Source organism: Pectinophora gossypiella, chromosome 28, assembly GCF_024362695.1.
Source record: "Pectinophora gossypiella chromosome 28, ilPecGoss1.1, whole genome shotgun sequence".
Taxonomy (NCBI): Eukaryota; Metazoa; Arthropoda; class Insecta; order Lepidoptera; family Gelechiidae; genus Pectinophora; species Pectinophora gossypiella.
In genome coordinates, this window is record NC_065431.1 from 588,047 (window position 1) to 614,317 (window position 26,271).

The 26,271-nt window shown below is 39.0% G+C and overlaps 3 protein-coding genes across 7 annotated transcripts in view; all 3 read right to left on the reverse strand.

The window, feature by feature from the left end:
- Nucleotides 1-214: 214 nt before the first annotated feature.
- LOC126379070 (uncharacterized) lies at nt 215-5,706 on the reverse strand. Its single transcript, XM_050027633.1, has 4 exons — nt 5,588-5,706; nt 1,856-2,056; nt 1,324-1,457; nt 215-316 (listed from the first exon to the last, which is right to left on the reverse strand). The coding sequence occupies exons 1-4, from the start codon at nt 5,682-5,684 to the stop codon at nt 215-217; spliced, it is 534 nt and encodes a 177-aa protein (XP_049883590.1). The 5' UTR covers nt 5,685-5,706.
- Nucleotides 5,707-8,457: 2,751 nt separating this feature from the next.
- LOC126379071 (uncharacterized) lies at nt 8,458-11,196 on the reverse strand. The gene is made up of 2 exons (XM_050027634.1): nt 10,909-11,196; nt 8,458-8,660 (listed from the first exon to the last, which is right to left on the reverse strand). The coding sequence occupies exons 1-2, from the start codon at nt 11,129-11,131 to the stop codon at nt 8,458-8,460; spliced, it is 426 nt and encodes a 141-aa protein (XP_049883591.1). The 5' UTR covers nt 11,132-11,196.
- Nucleotides 11,197-16,173: 4,977 nt separating this feature from the next.
- LOC126379115 (copper-transporting ATPase 1) overlaps nt 16,174-26,271 on the reverse strand; it is a 75,518-nt gene continuing 65,420 nt past the window's right edge. For 4 of the 5 annotated variants that reach the window (XM_050027724.1, XM_050027726.1, XM_050027725.1 and 1 more), the window contains 2 exons: nt 25,396-25,533; nt 16,174-20,766 (listed from right to left, as the gene is read on the reverse strand). In XM_050027724.1, coding sequence (XP_049883681.1) covers nt 20,649-20,766; nt 25,396-25,533 — 256 coding nt within the window. In that variant the 3' untranslated portion in view covers nt 16,174-20,648. Of the gene's footprint in view, nt 20,767-23,523; nt 23,573-25,395; nt 25,534-26,271 lie in introns of all 5 variants that reach the window. The other variant, XM_050027728.1, reaches the window with a different exon arrangement.

Here is a 26,271-nt window from a genome sequence, read left to right on the forward strand (position 1 = left end):
GTTATAATTCAAATAAACACTTTTTGAAACGTCATAAATAAATAAATAAAGATATTGTTTGCATGGCAGTTTATTTATTCCATAATATTATAATTTCAGAACCAATTTACTTTGATCGTGATCAGTAAAGTTAAAAAGCCGTTTTTGTGGTAAAAAGTATGACTTCAGGCTTCCCCACTCCGGTGGGGACACGTGGTGTCTATCTACAAGAGTGTCAACTCTTCTCGAAGGCGTCTTTGAAAGCGCTGGTGGCGGCTCCAAACGCGCCGAGGAACCTTGGTGCTTGTGTCAGCAATGTGTTAGCTAGCCCGTCTAACTGAAACAATTATAAATTATAACGTGAAAAATAAACGCAAATAATGAACAAAGTTTTTGAAAAATACAACCTTAAAATTAATATTAGTAAAACCAAAATTCTATCAATTTCCAGAACTCCAAAAATAGACAGCCAAATAAAGAATGACTCAAGATGTACTTTAGACGTCTAAACCAGAGTAGCAATAGCAAAACAAGCTTTCCATAACAAGGGGTGCATATTCAAGGCTAAGATTGCCAAAGCTATCAGAAAAAGATGTGTTAAAACCTTCGTATGGAGTATAGCCCTCTATGGATGTGAAACTTGGACACTGACACAGAGGGACAGAGAGAGGCCTATCAAATGTGGTGTTGGAGGAGAATGGAAAGAATAAGTTGGACAGAAAGGGTTACAAATGATGAAGTGCTAGTAAGAGTAAGGGAAAAGAGACAAATACTGAGAATTATTGAGGATAGGAGAGGCAAGATGATTGGACACCTAATAAGACACGACGAATTTATCAAAAACATAATAGAAGGAAAGCTAGAAGGAAAGAGAGGAAGGGGAAGACCAAGAAGAGCTTACATGGAACAGATTAAAGAAAAGGTTAACGTCGTGTCTTAGGGAAGTCAAGGAATTGGCCCTTGAAAGACTGGAATGGAAAATGCTACACCGACAAGAGCGTGGCTCTTAAATTGATGATGATGAAAATAAGCGCGCCTATTGGTACCTATCGCGCGTCTAATAAGCGCACTGTCCGCTCGCCGCCTTGAAGGCAAAACCCAGAGGGGGAAACGTCTGACCTCGGCGCTCGATACCATTTAGCGCGGGGTGGAAAGTTACCGTTCTATACGTAGCTGTAGTCATTGGTGCTAAATCCTGCAGACGCCATCAAATTTTATTTTAAGTTAAGTATACCTGTCATTTTCTTATCCGCCGAAAAGGAAAGACTCAGAATCATGGCCTGAATCATCCCTCAAAGTATTCGTTACGATGTCACAAACACCCTGTAATAGACTTATACTTACTTTAATTTTAGTACCGGCTGTCATGTTTTCGACCACTTCTTTGAATTTGTCGAGTTCTACATTCGTTTTGTCTGCAGCTCCGTCGAACATCGCCCTGGCTTTGGTTTCCAGTTCCTGACTGGTGATTATTTTTGCTGGAAACAAATTCAAAATTAGGCCAAATTAGTGTTGAAAAAGTCGCTGTGGTCCTATGGTACGCAGGCTTCTCAAACGGGCGTCGGTTCGAACCCAGTGCTTCCATTCGTTTCTACCAAAGTATTCCATTTTGTTTTGACGTGAATTATTGTAGATTTGCCGCAGATGGCATTAACCACTTGGTCGGACAAATAGGGAGTGCTGAGGGCTCACACCCGGTACAAAATTTAAGATGACAGGTATGAGGATGCCCAGTTGGGCGCGAACCTGGGCTCAGGGCGTCTGAGAGGAAAAATATTTGACCCTAGTGGGTCGATAGCGATAGGTAAGCGCTGAATGAGGAAAATCGTCGACCACGCCGGCGGGGTAGGTATCGGGGTTCTGAAGCTAAGCTTACAATCTTTCATCCATTGTATGAGGTTATCGACCGTATTCTTTCCATCGCGTTTCAATTTCTCAAACGCAGCATCCAACGGATTTGAACTGTTTATTTTTTCTGACGTTTTCGCTACAGTGTTACCAGCGTTTGAATTTTCAGCCCCTTGTTCTGCAGTGTTGCTAGACTTCATTTTTTCAGCTTCATCTTTCATGACGTTTACTGAAACAAGAAAATTTTACTATTATTGTTCTGTTCTTCTTCTATCGTGTGGGTCGTGAGGTGGATTACCAACCCCATCAACCCTGGTGTCAGGGTTATTATTGAGCTGCCATAGGCTGACTCAGGGCGTCGTCTGAGAGGAAAAATACTTGAAAGAATTTCAATTACCACACGGTGTATCAGTATACTTATAGTAGTTACACAGTTGTCTCGACCATTATAGACTGCGATACGGCTCACTTATCACGTTGGTCTAACAGAAAGCTCGGTGAGGTGTGGGTACTTAGTTCATCATGCGATCGATGTACCTTTGACTACTGACTTTTGACTTTATGTTATGCTATAAGTAGTAATTATTATGACTTCGTATCAATAATGCCTGTAAATTGTCTTCATTTACTTTATGGCTTTGCAGACCGTGAAATTAATTAAAAACAAATAAATAAATAACATAATAATGGCCCCGATTCCTGCACACACCTCCTAATTTTATTTTAAGTTATACCCGTCATTCTCTTATCCGCCAAAAAGGAAAGGGACGGATGATTGACAACAAGTTACATTTAAAACGAATGAAAAACCCGGGCGAATAAAATATGCATCTCGCTGGTATGCCATCCATTTGACGTGCTGTCTACTTAATTCTGACGGATTATTGGCCGATGTAAAATTTTTAGACGGTTGTTTTAGATTTCTGCTTAAAATTGACGTGTATTTCATAAATTTTATGCCTGTCGATTACACGTTACGTCCCTTTCTTTTTCAACGGATGAGAAAATGACGGGTATAACTTGAAATAAAATTAGAAAGCGTCTGCAGGAAATTAGCACCAATAACAAGTTAGCCTAAAGGAAAATATAATTTCTTTAAGCACTGAACTTACTTCTAATAATACTTGCTATTTGATATTCTGGAAATGGTGAAGGTTAAACATGGTTAGGGTTGACTTCGTAGGATCTAATTCCTCATTCGTTAGGTTGATTTCTGCAACAGGCGCACTTTATCATACCCTGGACACCCTATTAAGGTCACTGTGGTGCTGCATTTCACCGGACTTGCACCAATGAGTTATTAATTCATCTTAAGTGCAGTTTTCACTAATACAGTTGGCTCGACCATTATAGACGACGATACGGCTCACCTATCACGTTGGTCTAACAGAAAGCTCGGTGAGGTGTGGGTACTTAGTTCATCTTGCGATGGATGGACCTCTGATTCACCCAATTGGGATATAACTTATGTAACTCCATACAAAAGTCTCATTCTTATGCGGACTCTACACATACGTAGCTTATGTACAGTCATGCGCAATATAATGTACCCACTTTAGGACTCTGTCGCACTAACATATTTGACATTTAGTGAGACTTACAGTTCAATTTGTCAAAAAAGTTAATGTGACATGGTACCAAAGTGTATACATATTAATGCTCGTGAACGTAAATCGGCGCCCGAAGGACGATTACATCCTTTCAATACAAAATGGTTATAGTTCTCTAATGTTCGTAAATACAAAGATTTTTTTAAACGCCGCGAAGATCTCTCTGTAAAATACACATTGCGTCATGGAAAATGATTCGTCATCATCAGCCGTACGACGCTGGGCATAGGCCTCCCCCAAGGATCTCCACGTAAAGATTAAATTTACCTATATCTAGACTGCTCCTACATTCTTCTAGCCAATATTTGATGTCCATCAAAATTTATAATAAATTGCCTAACATATTAAACGAAGAAAAAATTGACAAAATCTCTTGAGTTGACTACAAAAATACATACTTATATAGAATGAGCAAACTCGTCCGCGAAGATATACAGTGGGCGAGTTAGTTCCTACTTATTTGTGTTGACTTCGGGTGACCTTTTTAAAATTATGACACACCTACCTTGGAGAGAAAAAACAACAACATTCGAAAAATGATACACATCCATAATAGCCTCGCTTTAATAAGGACCCCTCACCTGAAACCAAACATGTACCTACACTGGCCATTCACCTTACTAAGGCTTATACCACACCCCAGACACTCCACATAAAAATCTCATTCTGCTTAAGTAGGAGCGAGACACAATGTAATTTTTTTTTTGACGTGACTTATTGTAGATTTGCCGCAGATGGCATTAACTACTTGGCCGGACAAATGGGGAGCGCTGAAGGCTCTCACCCGGTACAACGTTTAAGACAACAGGCCTGAGGGTGCCCAGTTGGGCACGAACCTCGGCTCAGGGCGTCGTCTGAGAGGAAAAATATTTGAAAGAATTAATCAACCCTAGTGGGTCGATAGCGATAAGCGCTGATTGAGGGAAATCGTCGACCACGCCGGCGGGGTCGGTATCGGGGTCCTGAAGTGTTTGGTGTCGCGAGCTGATACCAAACACTCAGACACAACGTCATATATACCTATATATATATTGTTATATATATTGTTTTTTGACGACGGGGCTTATTGTAGATAAGATAAGATATTTATTGCATTATAATAGGGTCTGCATGACATCCGCGCCGCGCGCGGCGCGAATCATATCGAGGCGTTCGACAAATAGCCGTTTGACGTCCATAGGCCCGAGATATGAAAAAGACATACAATTAATAATTAAAGCACATAATAACGGATTCTCACCGCGTTTAAGTGGGGATATGAGACTCCCGGTAAGAACCCGTTATTATGTGCTTTAATTATGATAATAACCGCGTAAACTTATAACAATGAATAATATTAATAAGTTTGGGACTCCATGGGCCCGAGATACTTATAATACGAGTTACGTATAATAGGATGGGTAGAGCCATAATGAGTTATCAGAAGACAATTCACAATTATTTTTGATACGATGACCTATGGTCTTCTCCTTCTGTCGTGAAGGTATACTTACAGAATGACCCCGATTCCCGCAGACACCTCCTAATTTTATTTTAAGTTATACCTGTCATTTTTGAATAAAACAGGCCTCTCGCTTATATGCAAACCGTCTGACGTGTGCTGTCAACTTAATTCTGTCGGGTTATTGGCCAATATAAAACTGTGGAAAGGTTTTTTATACTTTAGTCTATTGACGTGTATTCCATTAATTTTATGTACGTTTATTACCCGTCTCTTTTTTTTTTTTTTTTTTTTTGACGTGACTTATTGTAGATTTGCCGCAGATGGCATTAACTACTTGGCCGGACAAAATTACCCGTCTCATTCCTTGTCGGCGGATAAGAAAATGACAGGTATAACTTAAAATAAAATTAGGAGGTGTCTGCAGGTATCAGTACCAATATTTTTGTATCTAAGTATACATGGTGTTAGTGGTATTTTGGAATTTTCTGTCGGAAAATTCAAGTCAATTTTGGTGTTTTTTAAATTATTTTCAGTTCTATACTTTTGCGACGGAAAATTCTTGATAACAACTAAGAATTATGGTCTGAGTCATCCCTCAAAATTTTCGTTACGATGTCACTAACATCCTGTATAAACATTGGTGGACTTTTTATAAATTAAGTAAATAAATAGTGTGTGAAAATTTAAAACGGGTTATTTAACTTACGAGACAGCGCGCGCTGCAAGGCCGGGCCTAAATTAAGTTTGTTTAAAGTGTCTTTAAACTTGTTTAAGTCTATTTCTCCTGTCGCTGATCCGAACATGGCCCTGACATGTTCTTCGGTTACATTTACGCCGTCAATTAGTCTATCTGTAAAAAAAAACATCAACGTGTTAAGTACTTACTACATAGATTTTTTTTGACGTGACTTATTGTAGATTTGCCGCAGGTGGCATTAACTACTTGGCCGGACAAATGGGGAGCGCTGAAGACTCTCACCCGGTACATTTAAGACAACAGGCCTGAGGGTGTCTAGTTGGGCGTGAACCTCGGCTCAGGGCGTCGTCTGAGAGGAGAAATATTTGAAAGAATTAATCGACTCTAGTGGGTTGATAGCGATATGCGCTGATTGAGGGAAGTCGTATAGGAAATGGAATCCCGACTCGAGAACGCAAATTCGAGATCCCGCGGGATTGGAAATATCAATCCTGCGACATCCCAAATTTTTCGGGTGCTCGTCTAGTTTATTTATAAAAAATCTAGTTAGGATGGCTGAAAACAATGAAAACTGCTTTTTTGTGACAGTGAGGTTAATTAAAACAAATTATTATTTGAAAGAAAACAAAAATCTTTATTCTTCAATATTACTAAATAAATAATTAAGTTTTCTTTGGAAATCAGCCAAATCAAAACAAAAAGTATAACTCAAGGGGATTCGCTCAATCCCGTCAATATCGAATGGGATCCCGTCATATTATGCTTCGGGATTGATCCCGAAAAATTATACGAGATCTCGCGAAATCGGGATTTCATTCCTTAGTACTACACAATTGGGTAGTCTCCTAGGTCAAAGATAAATTATGAAATTCTAACTTACTTAATAAAGACAGATCTAAAGGTGACAAAAAACGTTTTCTTTTTTTCTATTTAACTTATTTATGAATTTTCCTTTGTTTGGTAAGAACATTGCAGGCTTGAATCATTTGATTTTACAAGAACGTAAGATGATTCCATTCTTCGTAGCGCACGTTAAGCAGTTGGTCTAGGGTGTTAGCCGTAAAAACACCTCCACCAACCCGCATTGGAGCAGCGTGGAGTATACTCCATACTCCCTCCGGTTGATTGAGAGGAGGCCTATGTCTTACTTACTGATCTTAATATTTATGTCATAAAAAAATCGTTACATGAGCCATGGGCCTTTGGCGGTTCAATAGTCACTAGTAACCCTAACGGCCGTGGTCCAGTGGTTGAGCGTTGTGCTCACGATCCGGAGGTTAAGGGTTCAAATCCCGGTGGGGACAAATCAGAAAAATCACTTTGTGATCCCTAGTTTGGTTAGGAAATTTATTTATTTATTTAATTAGTACTGCCACATGGTTTACATTTATGCATTATACTAATTAACTCTAATTATATATATAGAGATCTGATGTAAATCACAGTTACGGCGTACCTAACTTACATAATATAATTGTCTTAATTTCTAACAAAAAGAAAAAGGAACAAAAAAGAAAACAATTAGAAAATTATATTAATATGGACCACCCATACAACATTAGTGGCTGATCACCAGATTGTCCGAAAGTAAGATGATCCGTGCCTTCGTGCGATGATGCCTTCCGAAGAAGGCACATTAAGCCGTTGGTCCCGGTTATTACTTACTGATGTAAGTATGTAGTCGTTACATGCGTTATGTCAAGGGCCTATGGCGGCTCAGTAATAACCCTGACACCAGGGTTGATGGGGTTGGTAATCCACCTCACAACCCACACGAGAAGAGGATTGTACTTACTATCTTTCATCCATTTTATGATTCCCTCCAAATTATTCTTTCCTTTACTTTTTAAGCTTTCATACGCCGCATCCATTTTTTATTGGTTTGTTAAATATTTGTATAGAAGTAGAAACTTGATTTGATAATATTATTGTTTAAAGTATATTTCACTAAAATTTGAACATTTTAATTATTTGACTGTTGATTTTTTGTATAATCTAGTGGGCTTCCGTTTCTAAGTAGCTATGGGTTAATAACCATTAGTACCCAGTCACGAACCGGAGGTTCCAGGTTCGAATCCAGGTGGAGACACATCACAAAAATCACATTGTGATATCTAGTTTGATTAGGACACCCGATTTTCCGAAAGTTACATGAGCGGTGCTGCGGAAGGCACGTTCTTTAATTAAGTATGTAGTCGTTACATGAGCAATGTCAGGGGTCTTTGGCGGCTCAATAGTAACCCTGACACCAGGGTTGATGAGGTTATCATGGTATAAGAAAACCAGGTATGCTGAATCCTATGAAAACCCGCCATTGTCAGCCGTTTGATGACTTAAGTGTTACCACTGTGTTACCACTGTGTTACCACTGTGTTACCACTGTGTTACCACTGTGTTACCACTGTGTTACCACTGTGTTACCACTGTGTTACCACTGTGTTACCATTAAATAGGAATCTCCAACATTCCAAGAACTTAAATTTTATTATTGAAATATAAGCGAATTACTAACTAACATACTTACTTAATTACTGTCACTTGACCAATAATTAAAACTGTAAGTGAATCTTTTACTAAATGTTCAAAGTTGCCTTGCAAAGTAAATATAAAAACATTGGTCGTGGGTAATTTATTTTCTACAAAATGGCAACGCAGGGTGGGATGACGTCAGCTTATGTCAACTGGGCTAACCTTGAAATGTTAACGGTCACTTTTGAGCAAGGACCAAGTATTTAAATACTTGGTCTTTGCCTCCAGGGTTTTGAGAAAATGGGACATCCATTCTGATGGTAGACACGAGTGAAGCAAGACACAAACAAGAAGGAACCGTTATAATACAAACTTACCACGTGAGTTTATATAAGTAGTATAGTTGTGTTTTAGTGATCATGGGTGAACTTGATCCGTTTTTTTATAAGACTCTCTTCGCTAAGAGAAAATATAGTTGATGAATATGAAGATAGCATTTCATTCTCTTTGTTTCTTATATTCTCTTGGATTTCCTCAATTATTACATCTTTTACTGTCTCGAATTTGTCGGAGTATTCTTCTATGTTTGTCCTTGTCTCTCTTGCGAAGATAGCTGGGTAAACGGGTGTTAATCTAATGTTAGTTTTGATATAAATAATATTCATTAATCATATAACTATATGAATGTCAGACTAGGCTGTATGATTGTAATGTCATTGCGTACATTGTAGTTTAAAATAATAACTTAATTTCTCTATGCACGCTAATCTTTTGTCGTTGTCTTTCCTTCCTTCCGGCTTTTTAGCGGGAAACGGGAACGGGACAGTTGCTTTCTTCATTGAATAATCTAAATAATTAATACGAAGTGGTGTTTTGTGGTTAATGATCGCATTAAGTTAGTCGGAAGACATTCGCGAGTGTTATTACATTGGAGTATTCAATAAACAAAGTGTATCTGCCTATTTTCGCTTCGTGTCAGGAAGCCGCTTCATAACTCAAAAGTTTATGCGGACTTTTGAGTTAATTCGTTTGGGGTTCGGAGTAGGAGTCTACTCCGAGGGTGGGGGCTTAGGTTTCATCATCATCATTCATCACCTTTCACCATTTCATTAATCATCAAGAAAAAAAATACGTCAGACATGGCTGTATGGGCATAGTTCCCTTTGCCTTACCCTTCGGGGAAAACCAAACCAAAAAAAAAAAAATTCCTTCCTTCCGTGGCCGCCATTTAGCACATAAGTTTACCGTATACACAAATATTTAATCTCATTTTATCTAAACAAACATGTGAAAATTGTGACTTCTGGTTTTGGATTATGATAATACAAGAAGAGAAGATGACGTGAATTGTTTTATTTTCATCTTCCGCACGCCCGCCCGTTCCCAAGATTCCACTGTGCACATTAGGTACACACATCATCTGCTTGAACAAGTTTGACATGTACTTATTAAACTAGTACCGTCCTTCACTTACAACGGGTGTACGAAAGAGACAGAGTTATAGTCCTTGGAAGAAATTGTTGTAGACCAAAAAATCATATTATTTCACTTAAGTTGGTCTAACATATAGATGTAAAACAACCGATAGAAAACGTTTTAAACCAAATGTTTCCGTTTTAAACCCCAAATAATTCGTTTTAAACAGTTGAAAACTCGCCTACAACAATAAAAGAACTGTCTTTTAAACTTCTTTATGGGCAATTTTTGGTCACTTGACGTCATGTTTCGTATTATTAGTTTATAGAATATCAATAGAAAGTACCTATAGAACTAAACACGCTAAGTATATTATTATCAATAACAGTATACTTATTACACATACAAAAAATATTTACAGTTTATAGGTAAGTACCCCGTTATATTCCCACCTCGGTAAAATCAAGAAAATGTAGTTATAATTAACAAAAACATGATCATCAACTGCAGCAGTTTTAAACCGAAATAAATGGTTGATTTCGGTTTTAAACGGATTGGTTTAAATGGTTTTAAACCGGCCTTACATCTATAGTCTAACAGAAAGCTCGGTGACGTGTGCAATTGAGATCATCATCATCACCAGCCCATTAACGTCCCCACTGCTGGGGCACGGGCCTTTCCTATGGATGGGTAGGGAGATCGGGCCTTAAACCATTACGCGGGCCCAGTGCGGATTGATGGTTATTAACGACTGCTAATGCAGCCGGGACCAACGGCTTAACGTGCCTTCCGAAGCACGGAGGAGCTCGAGATGAAAACTTTTTTTTTGTGGGCACCCATCCTATGACCGGCTTTGCGAAAGTTGCTTAACTTCAACAATCGCAGACCGAGCGCGTGTTTACCGCTGCGCCACCGAGCTCCTCTTCTGTGCAATTGAGACAAAATACGTAAATCATTGGTGCAACCGTTGTACCGATGTACCACAGGACCACAGTAACTGTGAGAAGAGTTATCATTATCAGCCGTACGACGCCCACTGCTGGGCACAGGCCTCCCCCAAGGATCTCCACGACAATCGGTCCTGCGCTGCCCGCATCCAGCGGCTTCCCGCGACCTTCACCAGATCGTCGGTCCTTGTAGCGGGCCTACCCACTGAGCGTCGCATTTTGTAATTATTGTAATTGTATATATTTCACCCGTTGTAGATTCAACAAGCCGTCAGCCGAGCAGCTGCGCACCCCGGAATACGAGCAGGCGTGTGGCCTGGAGTCCCTTGTCTCTGTGTCCGTTCACAGAGGTCTGGACGACCGGCTGGACGAGCGCGCCTCCTCGCCGCTCGCCAAGTGAGTCGATTGCGAATAGCAGAATAGAATACATACATAAACACAGCAGACACGTGGTCGCCATTCGAGAACCTTTCCGCCCCAGCGGCTATCGGTTCTCGCTCGTGAGAAGAGTGTACTTACCCAATAAACAAATCAAATTTGTAAGAGTCAAGTCTTCTCTGTTGGGAGCTAATCGTTCATACGATTTGATGTACATAGATGTGGTAATGGTCTTTTCATCGACAATACCGCACTCTTTAAACCATCTTAAAGTGACGTCAAAATTTGATCCAGAACTGTCGCTCGCTCCTTTTAGAATTGCGTGTATCTCTTCTATGTCCATTCTTGGATTTTTGGTTAGCCAACTAAATCTGTGGTTTTTGTTCCACGTTTGTACAGGGTTTTAGTGACACCGTAACGAATACTGAGGGTGATGAGATGATTCAGACCCTGATTCTGGGTTGAAATCAAATGGATGAATTTCTCGTCGCAAAATTCATGATTTTTTTGTACTTTTAAACTATTTTCAATTCTAAACTTTTGCGACGGATAATTCCACTTGATATTAACTCAGAATAATGAGCTGAATCATCCCCTCAGTATTCGTTACGATGTCACTTTCACCCCGTACAAGTACGTACAGGTAGCCTATACAAGTACATAATGAGTGTTAGTGACACCGTAACGAATACTGAGGGGAATGATCGTAGACATGGTATCATTCAGATCATGATTCTGAGTTGATATCAAGTGTAATTTCCTGTCGGAAAATCGATTCAATGACAACTTTAGTGCATACTTTTGCGACGCAAAATTCCACTTGATATCAACTCAGAATCATGGTCTGAATCATCCCTCAAAGTTTTCGTTACGATGTCACTAACACCCTGTATTATAGCACGTGTTGAGATGTACTTAATAACTAAGATTGAGAAGGGAATGTTAAGTTGGTTTACACGTAGAGCGGATGATAGGATTACGAAAGCGGTATATAAAGCGAAGGTTGGTGGTAGGGCTGGCAGAGGAAGACCTAGAAGGACGTACATTGATCAAATTGGAGATGTCCTTAAAGGTTCAGTACGATCTACTCTGAACCGGTGTGCGTGTATGAAACGATTGACGAATGTGGAGGAAGCAAGAGAAGTGTGTCAGGATCGAAGCAAATGGAATTCCACTCTCTGCTTACCCCGGTGGGAAACAGGCGTGAGTTTATATACTTAGTATGTTTGTATTTTAAAGCAAGTAACACCTTTAATATTTCATTGGCCCCGATTCCTGGACACACCGCCTAATTTTATTTTAAGTTATATCCGTCATTTTCATATCCGTCGAAAAGGAAAGGGACGGATGATTCACAGCTCTTAATTTTAGGAAGAATGAGTAAATTAATGTGTCGGGTTATTGACTGATGTAAAATTTTTAGACGGTTGGTTTAGATTTGTGCTGAAAATTGACGTGTGTTTCATAAATTTTATGCTTGTCGATTACCCGTCGCTTTCCTTTTCGGCGGATAAGAAAATGAAAGATATAACTTAAAATAAAATTAGATGGTATTTACAGGAATTAGCACCATTATCTCCCTAGCACTATCCCGTTTCTCACAGGGTCCGCTTACCTAACCTGAAGATTTGGCAGGTCCGGTTTTTTACAGAAGCGACTGCCTGTCTGACCTTCCACACCCGCGAAGCTCTACCTTTAATATTATTATTTGAAAATGTTTACTTTTGTGTTTAATAAAACTTGCTGTTAATTTGAAACTCTTGTCAATTTTGATGTTATTGCTTTGGCAAAACTAGATGGTCAGGGCTCGTTGTCGGCTTTTATACCTACATCACTAGCTGGTACCCGCGACTTCGTCTGCGTACTTTTAATTTGATTATCAACCTCTTAAGACCGAGATTTCCAGACACAATAGTTAAACAATGGGGTTTGGATTTATAAAGAACATTCGGTCTTAGGAGGTTAAGGTTGTGAGGTGGATTACCAACCTCATCAACCCTGGTGTCAGGGTTACTATTCAGCCGCCAAAGGCCCCTGACATGGCTCATGTAACGACTACTTACTTACATGAGCAAGTAGTAACCGGGACCAACGGCTTAACGTGCCTCCCGAAGCACGGATCATCTTACTTTTTGGACAATGTGGTGATCAGCCTGTAATGTCCTAACCAAACTAGGGATCACAAAGTGATTTTTGTGATATGTCCCCACCGGGATTCGAACCCGGGGCCTCCGGATTGTGAGCCCAACGCTCAACCACTGGACCACAGAGGTCGTTAACAAATAAAAAAGTAATAAATAAGTAATATGAATCTACAGACGTTACAGAGATTTCGGGGGCGTTTATACAAAAATATCATTGTACAGTCATGAGCAATATAATGTACCCACTTTAGGACTCTGTCGCACTAACATATTTGACATTTACTGAGACTTACAGTTCAATTTGTCAAAAAAGTTAATGTGACATGGTACCAACGTATATACATATTAATGCTCGTGACCGTACGTTTGTGACGCCTTACCTCGTGCGTGCAAGCGAGACGGAGAATCCGCGCGCGCTCTCTTAGTCCTTAAATAAACGGTTGAACTACATCTGGCCGCGCATTCTATCTTTCTCTGTCACACACAACCGACATTTGCTAGAGCGAAACGAAGAGCACTCCCGCTCTTTATGCTCCGTTTTGGTCCTGTCTACCCTGCTAGGGATTACAAGCGCGACACAAAGTATGTATGGTATGTTTGACGATTAAAAAAAACTAAATTAAGAGATAATACAAAACTATATATTTTTTTATAATTTTCTTTTTTTCTACAATATACTTTTATTTGAGACAATACCGGGTGTTAGTGACATCGTAACGAATACTGAAAGGGATGATTCAGACCATGATTCTGAGTTAATATCTAGTGGAATTTTCCGTCGCAAAATTCATGAAATTTTGAGTTTTGTTTTTAATTATTTTCAATACCATATTGTGCTTTTAGCTGCATAGAACCCAAATTTCAATAAAAAAAACAATAATGACAAATTATCGAAAATTTTCGATGTAATGGAGACAACAGCTGCTCGAACGGGTCAACGGCCACACGCACCGCGCCGCGCGCCCCGCTCCGCGCGCCCCGCGCCGCACGCCGGCGGCGCGGCGGCGGCGCGGCCTACAAAGTAGGCACTACGAACCGATCCTATTTCTTTCTCTGTCTATCGTAAATTATAAATTTATTTTATTCTTATTCTTAAATGGACGGATCGGACGAATCAACAGGCATAAAATTTATGGAATACACGTCAATTTTAAGCAGAAATCTAAAACAACCGACAGAATTAAGTTACCAGCGAGATACCTTTTTGATTCGACCGGGTTATTCATTCATTTACTCATAGGAATCAGGGCCATTATCTACCTAAAACAGTTGAAACAGTAAATAATTGTATTCTTTGTTGTCATTAGAATAACTAACAACCAACTAACACAACCACCACAGATTAGGTAATTAGTTACCTACTATGTCAACCATCCATCAACTTAGTATGTAAGTACCTACGCAAAACCTCGCTACACAAAAATCGAAAATAAATAAATCTTTTAGATCAATACCCATTATTGTTACAAAGCAAGACCTATCGGTACTATCGCTAGTATCGATCTAAATGTACTATCACTACTTTCGATAGTTTAGACAATTTTCAAGTTCAACAATTGATAATCTACCTATCGATAGTTCGGCAACTCCGCCGCGTAGGCAATGTCGGCATGTTCAAAGAAAAAAATTGTCCGAGTGGAGTGATCTTATTTTTCTTGTTACATGTTGGTACCGTACCGAGGTACTAAGTACTAAGTTATTCGTAGTTTTAAATCTCATTGTTAAATCATCAGTAAAGAACTAATTAAACCTATCCTGTTCTGTGTACAATATTCATGTAACGGCTACGTGCTTACATAAGTACCTAGTAGACGGGAGCAACGACTTAACGTACCTTCCGAAGCACGGATCATTTTACTTTCGGACAATCAGGTGATCAGCCTGTAACGTCCCAACCAAAGGTCTTATAAACAGATTTTTGTGATATGTCCCCACCGGAATACGAACCCGGACCCTCCGCATCCCATCGCTCAACCACTGGACCACATAGGCCAAGAAGGTTCTAAGACATAATTAAAGGATCCTGGGACGCAAGACCTCCGAGTTAGGGCTTGTTTGATCTGTCTTGATGGATACTCGGACGTGAATAGCCTCACGGATCAAGGGCAACGCGCGCCAATAAAGTAGGCATTACGAACAGATACTAGGTATTTCTTTGAGTTGATAGGTATCAAGTGAAGTTTCCTGTCGCCAAATTCATAAAAATAATAGATTTTTTTCAGTCCCATATTGTGTTTTAAGCTGCATAGAACGCACATTTAAAATAAACAAATAAAAATTACTAATTATTAAATTTTATCAATGTCATCAATAATAATAATAACGTATCTACAACTTCAGCTATGCGCAGGTGAATAGCCGGCGCACGGGTCAAGGGCAACGCTCGCCAATAAAGTAGGCATACGAACAGATACTATTTCTTTCTCTGTCACTTGCACCATAAACATACTTCTCTCTCTCTCTCTAGTCGTCGGCTCGACGCGGCCGCGGCCGGTGCGTCGTCGGCGCCCTTAGTCGGCGCCTTTGATGCTTTGCGCTAACGCCGCCGCGCGCTTCCGCTCAGTCGAATACTAAGCTTGACCCGAATCGCGTGATGTTTTTCGAGGATATTTTTTTCGTGTTTGTGAGTGTTTGTTTCATTCTGTAAATGAGTAGTGTCGACTATGATGATAGATCATAGACCATTTACTGCGCAAAAGTATGGAAGATTGTTGATGTTTATTAAAGAGCAAGGTGTTGTGTTTGTGAGTGCGTGTGATACCTACCTACCGCGGAGGAAACGCGATGTTGCATACCTACGTGACGTGACATGTTCTAGGGTGCCTACCTAGGTACTTCATCCGAAGGAATAACAATTAAGGTAAGGCAAGAGTAGGGTTTTTATTGTTAATAAGTTAGGAACGTTTTAATAACTGGTAGGTAGGTACCGTGCGTGAAAAATCGTGGCAGTAGGTGTTCTACTTCAACAAACAACATTTTTAAACGTTGAACCACTACTAAGCATCTAAATACAAGAGAATGAAAACTCCTACCTAGATATCAACATCGTATCTCACACGCGTAACGTAGCCGCGCGTAAGTTTAGCGTCTGTGTGGCGCGTTGTTCGACTTACATTGCGGCACAGTAAAAATTGAAAATCTTAATTAAACATTTGCGACAAGAAAAACACCCACCATCGTTTTTAGTACAATAAAATAGGTGTTCCATTTTTTTTTTCGTTACGATGTCACTAACACCCTGTATATTCTATACAATAATAATTATTTTATTAAAATATAATAACAGAAGAACTCAGTACAGATTTATATTATTTTAAAATAATAATATTACAAATAGTGGTTTTAAATGAACATCAAATTAGTTTTCATGTAATTTACAGTAGATTTGCTTCCTAGCCTCCTATGGCGGTCACTACTTGATCGGACAAATGGTGTATCATTACTCAGATAGTGCTTCGGAGGGCACGGGAAAAAACGAAATAAATTGATACGTTACATTATAATGAAAACATTATACCTATCTAAAATAATAGGTAATAATACAATTATGTACAAAATCTTTGGATATCAAAATAAAAATAAAAAATATAAGTTCTAAGTAAAAATTTGTATGGAAGCTCTTAAAAAGTAAATTTCAATTTTCTAAAATACTGGAACCAGAGACGTGCCGTTTTCGGGAATGTTCCCAAAGTGGGAATTTTCCCATTGTATATCCTCTTTAACAGTAAGTTTTTCTTTTAAAATTGTTATTTCAATCATGGGCAATATCATGTACCCACTTTAGAACCCTGTCGCACTATCATATTTGACATTTAATGAGACTTACGGTTTAATTTGTCAAAAAAGTTAACGTGACATGGGGATCTCCATGGCATTGTCCCGTTTTTCACGGGGTCTGCTCACTTAACCTGATTTGACAGGTCCGGATTTTTACAGCAGCGACTGCCTGTCTGACCTTCCAACTCGCGAAGGGAATACCAGTCAATACAGGTTAGGTCACATACCTCCTCGAGGTTAATACAGACTGATCACCAGATTGTCCGAAAGTAAGATGATCCGTGCTTCGGAAGGGACGTTAAGCCGTTGCTCCCTGTTACTATTTACCGATGTAAATGAGTAATCGTTACATGAGCCATGTCAGGGGCCAATGGCGGCTCAATCATAATCCTGACACCAGGGTTGATGAGGCTGGTATTCCACCTCACAACCCACACGATAAGAAGAAGTACTTGTGACTGTTACTGGTTTTATCTGCCTAAAGGTTATCAAGAATTTTAACTGTCAACATTTAGGAACACTCAACAGTGCTGCCACCTACATTTGAGCTTCTAGTTTTGATCCTCATTCAACTTTATGACTTTCAATTCATGTTTGGATCGTAGATAATTGATATCACGTGGTTTCCAGGATTTGTGTCCGGTTAATGGCAATAGGCTCGCCCCCTGTTACATGGGACTTGAACATAGCTGGCGAGGTGGGTTATGCACTGACTACTATCCACCTTACAAATAAAAAATAAAGCAGAGATGAACGTGGGTTTAAGTATTTGACAGAACCGAACTAGAACGACTGTATGGAAACTTTACATAGAAGGTTATTATAAAGTTAGTGATTATTTAGAAGAAAGAATGCATGGGATTAACTGTCTGAGAACTGATAATAGGCAGTTAAATTACTCAATTGTATAGCAATATTTTATGCTTTTTTTTAAAGAACGTCTAGGGCCCTGTGCCGAGGTTTTTCTTGCAGCTTCTTTTCCCCGGCTATACAGGTTGTGAGAAGCTGCAGTAGTTTTAGGCGGATGAGACGTTCGTTATGTAAAAATTGACGATTCAAAGTGTAACTATGTTACCTACTGAATAAAGATATTTTTGAATTTGATCATTATAACTATCGAATGAATCGTTGGATGTTTCGTGTCATTGTTTTTCTTTTTACTTTTTTTTCTCTTTTTTGTGTATTGTTTGTTTTTTTGTGATGTGTAATTTGAATAATGACATTGTAAATCATTTAATTATTTCATAATTAATGTACCTAATGACTGACATTTAAATTATCAATTTTATTTTATTTAACTATTTGCATGTTATAATTTCAATATAACTAAAAATGTAGACCAAATGTTAAATGCTGATCATCTGCAAACTGTAATACCATTTTTATTGTGAATAAATGATTAAACACCTGGCGTGTTTAATTCAGTCGAATTGTATGATAATTGGATTCAATTTTGCTTCGCTGTCAAATACTTAAACCCACGTTCAACCCTGGTTTATTTTTTATTTGTGAGGTGGTATGTCTACCCCTTTGGGGATACAGGCATAATGCTCTCTCCCTCTCTCTCTCTCTCTTTATTTTTTTAAGAGCTGCGCTCTTGTCGGTGGAGTAATCGCCTTCATTACTCCATAGATAGGGCGTGTAGAACGGTGGTTGCCCCATTCGCCTTCCGTTCCGCAGTAGGCATAATGCTATTTTATGTAAATTAAATTCCTACTTTTTTTTTAATATTCGGGTATATTTAACAAAGTCCTTCTTACGATTTGTTTCTATATAAACTTTTGTACATACAATTTCTATTATCAGGTCTTATTATGGTAACAGTAAAAGTTTAACTAAATTAGACTTTCTCTAGCCAAGTGATTCTCTATAACTTAACTGCAAATACCCGCGGATTCCTCCAGCCGTGTTGTAGCTGAAAATCAGCGTGTTGTTCGTGAGAGCAAAAACTTGCGCTGAGCTATGACCGATTTGCGCTGCTACAGCACACACACACCTGGCGTGTTTAATACAGAGCTTCGTCTCTGTTGTTTGGTTGTCTGTATCTAATCTTTTTCTTTTTGTATGCATGTGTGTCTGTAGACCAAATAAATGTTTTTATCTATCTATCTATCAAATAAAAAAAATCTAAAGTAATTGGCCACTTGATGGTTCTAACAATTTAATATGAAATATGTCGGATATGGTAGTTTATCATTTAACGATAATTATCCAATAGTCCTTTTTTATTAAGATCATTTTTAAATATTTTATTTTTTACAAAATAAGAATGCTATTTTTTATCTGTATATTACAAGAGAGAGATTCGAGGCCTTTCAAATGTGGTGTTGGAGGAGGATGGAAAGAATAAGTTGGACAGAAAGGGTTACAAATGAGGAAGTGCTAGTAAGAGTAAGGGAAAAGAGACAAATACTAAGAATTATTGAGGACAGAAGAGGCAAGATGATTGGACACCTAATAAGACACGACGAATTTATTAAAAACATAATAGAAGGAAAGAGAGGAAGGGGAAGACCAAGAAGAGCTTACATGGAACAGATTAAAGAAAAGGTTAACGTCGTGTCTTATAGGGAAGTCAAGGAATTGGCCTTTGATAGACTGGAATGGAAAAGGCTACACCGACAAGAGCGTGGCTCTTAAATTGATGATGATGAGGTATTACAAGACCCGAAACACGGGCGGCCATGATTGAGCTTCGTGTGACGTCACATTTCACAAAATAAACAAAACTATCCGTCAGGTTTCGAGTTACACTGTTTGACAGTTTCTTTGTTTGTTGAACTGTGACGTCACCGGGCGAAATGTCACGCGACCAACCGTTTTCGCGCGAAATTTGAAATAAGAAAAATGTGTTTTCTTCTATTATGTAAAGTTTTATTTTCTCAAAAAAGCTTTACGTAATAGAAGAATGGGAAGCCTTAGAGAATCACATGGCTATTAAATTCAATTAACATTCGAAATCATATACACACATCTCATTAAAAAAATCGAGTTTTGAATTCGGAAACATCAACATTAAGAATTAAAAACTTATAATACCCAGTGTAATTTTTTTCTTCATACTCGTATAAAATATTTTTTTTTATGAGAAGTGTATGGGCTATATTATATGGGGTTTAAATGCTTGTTTGTCACCTACAACAGCTTATATACGTTTTTGAATTTGTTTATTTCGGTGATGTCTTGCAAGGCTTTTGGAATCTTATTATATATTTTAACAGACATAGCGAATGGACCTGAGAGAATAATTTGCAATTTACTAAAAGGTTGGGCTAGTCTGGTTTTCCTTCGTTTAACCTTCAAATTTCTTGGATAACAGACCTAAGCAACTTTTATCTTCGTTTTTGGGTATAAATGATGACCCTTGTTATTACAACTAGGAGATGATTAGTTCGTGATATGAAGATTATTAGGCATACTCCACCACGCTATTCGAATGAGTAATCCGAGCATTGGGACGTACATAAGCTGTTTAAAAACGATCTAAATACGTTATCACCATTACATATATTAATAATTATGTAATATCTTATAAAATACACCTTAAATGTCAAAATTCATTCACAATTACTGGTCACTGCAAATGTACAAAATCAGTCACTTTTTAATATCACCACAAACTTTTATAGTCCTCTTATGCCGCAGTTGAAATTAGTTTTTCGACAATTTTTTTTAGTCATTCGACTAAATTCTCAAAAGGTTTATAGTCATTGGACTAAATTCTCGAAAGGTTTATAGTCATTCGACTAAAAAGTTTCTAGTCGTTTGAATAAGTTCTCAAAAGGTTTATAGTCATTCGACTAAATTTAAGAGTCGTTTCACTAAATCCACTATTAGCCATTTGACTAAATTGAAAGTTCAACTTTAGTCATTTCCCTAAACTTTTACGTACTATTTTATCACGTTATAGGAACAATCCGAAATCGGTCATTTTGTGAATTAGCTGTTTAGGCTTGGGTCGTCTTTTGTTGGACGTTTCGGTATAAATGACACGGTCATCATGTCGTCATCCTCTTGCAGCAGACAGCCCTCACTTGATTTCGTGCGGTTGAATAATCTGTGAAAAAAAAAACATATAAATTTCTTTTTTTTTTTTCATAATGACATAAATGTGGCTTGAAATAGCTGTAAAAGAGAAAACAGTTTTGGATTCTATTTTTAAAAAGTAGGATAATAAAAATGATAAAAAACTTTAAAAAACTTAATAAAAAACTTTTAGAAAAAAAAGTTTTTTTTTCGATTGTACCAGAATTAGAAGCATTTATTCAACGTAATCATCATGGATAATTTTTTAGAAGGTCAATTAAACATTTTTTGAATCTACGTCATTTCGCAAGGTGTTATGGCTGAGAAGAAATGACAAGAAACTGCAACAGCAACACATCTTTTAAAATAACTCAAATGTAAGTACGTAGTCGCTACATGAGCCGTGTCAGGAACCTTTGGCGGCTCAATAGCAACCTTGATGAGGTTGGTACTCCACCTCACATCCCACACGATAGAAGAAAATAACTTAAATCGAAATATAAGAGTCTAAATTAGAAATAAAAAAAGATTCTCTGGCAGTATATTGCAGCTATTTCAAAACAAAAACAAACAGAAAAAAAAATGGTACACAACACATTGCAATGCAAACATTATTAAACTCATGGCAAACACTCATTATTAAACAGTATTATTATTTTCTTGTAAGATTAATATTATCTCAGCTTAATGCTGGTATGTGTATTTACGGGCTGGCGCCAAGTAAATAACATAGGTATTAAGGATTTGCAACTGTTGTCGATGTGTCGCATTATTATCATTGTATGTCTTTTTCATATCTCGGGCCTATGGAGGCCCGGACTTTTGGAAGGCGTGCGTGGGGCCGAAGCCAACACGTAGAGGCCCCTTAAGACAGTTTAATCTAAATGTGGTGTGACACCAACCGGCGATTATCCCTGTATGCACTATGGGAGTGCACCCAAAGACAATCCCCGGTTCGTGTAGGACTATTGCAGATTATGGGAACAAAGGGAACTGGGCTATTGGGTTGGGGGTTAGTGGACCGGGATACTGGAGCTATGGGGGACTATGGCGCCTGCTCGACCAATGTTGGTAAACATGGATAAATGAGCAGGCGGTGACTCGCCACTCACTGGATGGGCCACCTATCGACTCGACTGGACGGCAAGGTAGCAACATGGTTGTGAGCAGCTCAGGGTGTCGAGAGGTGTACACCGCCTCACCATATTATTAACATGGTATAAGGTATGCTCAAAACTGACAGCTAGCATTTCAAGGTTAGCCCAGCTGACGTCATCCGAACCCGCGTTGCCATTTCGTAAAAAATAAATTACCCAAGTCCAATGTTTTTAATTTACTTTGCAAGGAAATATTGTACTTCTAGTAAAAGATTTACGTACAGTTTTAATGATTTTTATATATGTGACAAATAATAGTAACTAAATACATTAGGCAGTAATTCACTTAATTTTCAATTATAAAATTTACGTCCTTGGAATGTTGGAGATACCAATTGAATGGTAACACTTACGTCATCAATGGGCTAGCAATGGCGGCGTGTCATAGGATTGAGCGTACCTGGTCTACTTATACCATAATTAAACTGAAGTTTGTAATTCAATGGTAAAAGTAGGGGCGCGGACGCGCTAGTTTCTACACTGATTACTTGAGGCTCAACCCACCCCACTAGGGAGTGCGGGCGTGAATTTATCAAATCAAATCAAAATCAAAAATCATTTATTTCAGACATGTTACATTAATTACACACTTAAAAAAAAAATCAAAATTAAAACCAAAATTAAAATACAATAAAATTTATGTATGTATGTATGTTCTTTTGAGCACTTCATCCAAAAAATTGACATAACGCGCAGCAGATAAAAGCAAGAATGTCTTGTTAAAAATATTTCAAATCCACACTAATTATTATGGCGGACCCAACTTAGTTGGCCAGCTAGTTCCGCTCACATGCAACAGATGGCGCCACATTCAATAATGCAGTCTTCAAGCGGTCGTGAAACGCGATATCGAAGTTTACACAGCGAGACGCATATATACAACTTCCAACATAACGCCGTTGGATCGTCGATCCCTAGTCACACTACCACCTTGTGGCTAGCGGGGTACTATGCTCTGTTCGGTACTAAGAAAACATCCTTTGGCGGCAGCACACCCTCGCCGCCAAATTATTATAAATATAAAAAGTTGCTCTGTCTGTATGTGGCTGTGTCTGTGTGTCTGCGTGTCTGTGTGTCTGTATAGATAATGTATGTTTACTAAAGTAGAATAAATGTTTAAATGTTTCGAACGCACCCGGTCGCGCTGATTCCGAATTATAATTTAAAATTATAAACACACACATATCATAAACAGCCTATATACGTCCCACTGCCAGGCACAGGCCTCCCCTCAATCAACCGGAGGGGGTATGGAGCATACTCCACCACGCTGCTCCAATGCGGGCAAATTATAAACTAATTTTTTATTTATTTATTGCGCTAGACGCGTATTTGGTGTTTAACACCGAACAATTTCTATAGATGAAATTCTTTAAGGTAGCCTTTTCAAACCAATTTCTTAACGCTTTATCACACACAAAGAAACATACCTAAACAATTACAAACACAATTGGTACAAAACGCAGCCCTATTCCTAAGGGAGTAATTTCCCACTGTTTAACCTAATTTGTGCATAAAAAAAACAACAAATATAAAAAAAACACACCTCAAATCACATAAGCTTATGACACCACCACCGTTCCACACAAAACCCCAACCACATACAAAGTTAATATTAATAATCTACACACCAGCGCTTAAACCTTTAAAAGTGAAGATTTTCCCGTTCCCTGGTTACCGCTGTGCGAGAGAATAAAAAAAAATAAGACATGTTAAAAAATTAATTAGGTATTAATAATATTGTAACGGCCTCCGTGGTCCAGTGGTTGAGCGTTAGGCTCACGATCCGGAGGTCCAGGGTTCGAATCCCGGTGGGGACATATCACAAAAATCACTTTGTGATCCTTAGTTTGGTTAGGACATTACAGGCTGATCACCTGATTGTCCGTAAGTAAGACGATCCGTGCTCCAGAAGACACGTTAAGCCGTTGGTCCCGGTTACTGTTTATTAATGTAAGTACGTAGTCGATACATGAGTCATGTCAGGGGCCTATGGCGGGTCAATAGTAACCCTGACACCAGAGTTGATGGGGTTGGTAATCCACTTCACATCCCACACTTATCTTCAGCATGTCCAGACATGTGTAACATCATGTACCCACTTTAGAACCTTGTCGCACTATCACATTTGACATTTAATGAGACTTACGGATTAATTCGTCAAAAAAGTTAATGTGACATGGTATCAAAGTGTATATGTCGTGGCCGGATCGTAAAATTGATCATTTCATGATGTGTTCGACCATTTCAAGTTTTATAATCGACACCAGCGTCGCTACCGGTGGATAATGTTACTAATTTTACGATATGATTGCCAATGTTTGGCCATATCATGAAGTAATCATGCATTTAGTTGCTCATATCGTTAAACGTTTTGTGTTCATTGATCTGGCCAAACTACATCATGATGTGGCCAACGAATGATATTATATTTCATGAAATGATCGAGCACATCATGAAATAATCAATTCTATGATCTGGCCACGGCATGTACATATTAGTACTCGTGACCGTTCAGTTTTAAAATGTTTCAACTAGCTTAAGTGTTTAGTAAGTGTTAATATATTAAGTGTAATATTAAAATAAGTGCATAGTGAAAAGTGCCAAGTGCAAATTTGAAGTGCTATTATGCTATTAATTTCAAGTGCTATTAGGCCATAGATAGTGCTATTAGACGCAGAAAGAAAGGGGTGAATCTCAAAATTTCAAGTTTGGTGGCGAAATTTCATATTATTTTTTCGTGAAAAATTGGGTTCCGACATGAAAAAGATCCAAAAGGATCCTCGGTTCCGACATGAAAAAGGAATTTTTCAATTCCCAATTTTCCCAATTTTCCCAATTTCCCCAATTTTTCACGAAAAAAATATATGACAGCCGCCACCAAACTTGACACATTTTGATTTTGAAAGGGGTGTTTCCCGATTGTTTGACAGCTCAATCGATCCAGATTTTTGTTTCCTCATTCGCCATACTAATTTAAATTAACCGGATAAAAAGAAAAGTAAATAAACCGGCCAAGTGACTAGGTGTGTGTCGTAGATTTTACCTAAATGAACTTTTTTATTATTATTTGTATGTCTTTTTCATATCTCGGGGACTCCGATACCGACCCCGCCGGCGTGGTCGACGATTTCCCTCATTCAGCGCGTATCGCTATCGACCCACTAGGATCGTGTTTTTTTTTGACGTGACTTATTGTAGATTAGCCGCAGATGGCATTAACTATTTGGCCGGACAAATGAGGAGCGCTGAAGGCTCTCCGGTACAACGTTTAAGACAACAGGCCTGAGGGTGCCCAGTTGGGCGCGAACCTCGGCTCAGGGCGTCGTCTGAGAGGAAAAATATTTGAAAGGATTAATCGACCCTAGTGGGTCGATAGCGATAAGCGCTAAGGGAAATCGTCGACCACGCCGGTCGGTATCGGGGTCCTGAAGTGTTTGGTGTTGCGAGCTGATTGTGAGTTTATGTATGTATTTCTGTTCTGCTATTCGTAATCAACTCACTTGGCGAGCGGCGAGGAGGCGCGCTCGTCCAGCCGGTCGTCCAGACCTCTGTGAACGGACACAGAGTCAAGGGACTCCAGGCCACACGCCTGCTCGTATTCCGGGGTGCGCAGCTGCTCCGCTGACGGCTTGTTGAATCTATAACGGGTGAAATATATATAGTCGGCGTTAGTTATGAATTAAGAAGAGAAATTGATCAAATCGGAAAATAAAATGAAGTTACATCACTTCCGTTATGAAGTTGCATCGCTCCGACGACAGGTGGCCTACAGGCAGAGCTGGGTGAAGTCGAGGAGTCACTACAGAGTCGTCGTGTCGAGTGGACGTGCACTGCCGTTCTAGTCGGGCAGTCTACCGTGAACCTTCGTCGTGAACGGACGTGTCGAATAATTACGATCGGAACGTGGAGTGCTATAGTCGCTCACCTATAACTTGTAGGGACGTCAAGAAAGTGTGATCGGAAAAGAGCACCTAGCAAGTACGTTCACATGTCCTGATGATTCGGTCCGAATGTTGGAACCATGGGTGGTGGAGGGCCCCTTCGCGCTAACGTCCTTAGGCGCGCTAGATAACGAGAGACTGTGTAACCGTTACGAATACCGTGACGTTGCCGTGAGTGTGTACCTTATGCTGTGATTTTATCTAATCGTGATACAAGAACTATGTGGAAGTAAATAAAATGATTGTGATACTAATGACGGCCATTATAGTCTTCTAATCGCCCACCCCTTCTGACACCACGCTTCTACGACATATACAATTACAATAATTACAATACGACGCTCAGTGGGTAGGCCCGCTACAAGGTGGACCGACGATCTGGTGAAGGTCGCGGGAAGCCGCTGGGTGGAAGCAGTGGGCGTCGCACGGCTGGTA

Bases quoted from the DNA above. Each gene is read 5' to 3' on its own strand.
- LOC126379070 (XM_050027633.1), bottom strand. From the start codon at position 5,684: ATGTTCGGATCAGCGACAGGAGAAATAGACTTAAACAAGTTTAAAGAC. The intron at 1,458-1,855 runs GTAAGCTTAGCT...ATTTGTTTCCAG, and splicing joins CATACAATGGATGAAAGATT to CAAAAATAATCACCAGTCAG. The intron at 317-1,323 runs GTAAGTATAAGT...TAATTGTTTCAG, and splicing joins CAGCCGGTACTAAAATTAAA to TTAGACGGGCTAGCTAACAC.
- LOC126379071 (XM_050027634.1), bottom strand. From the start codon at position 11,131: ATGGACATAGAAGAGATACACGCAATTCTAAAAGGAGCGAGCGACAGT. The intron at 8,661-10,908 runs GCGAGAACCGAT...CCGTTTACCCAG, and splicing joins TAAGTACACTCTTCTCACGA to CTATCTTCGCAAGAGAGACA.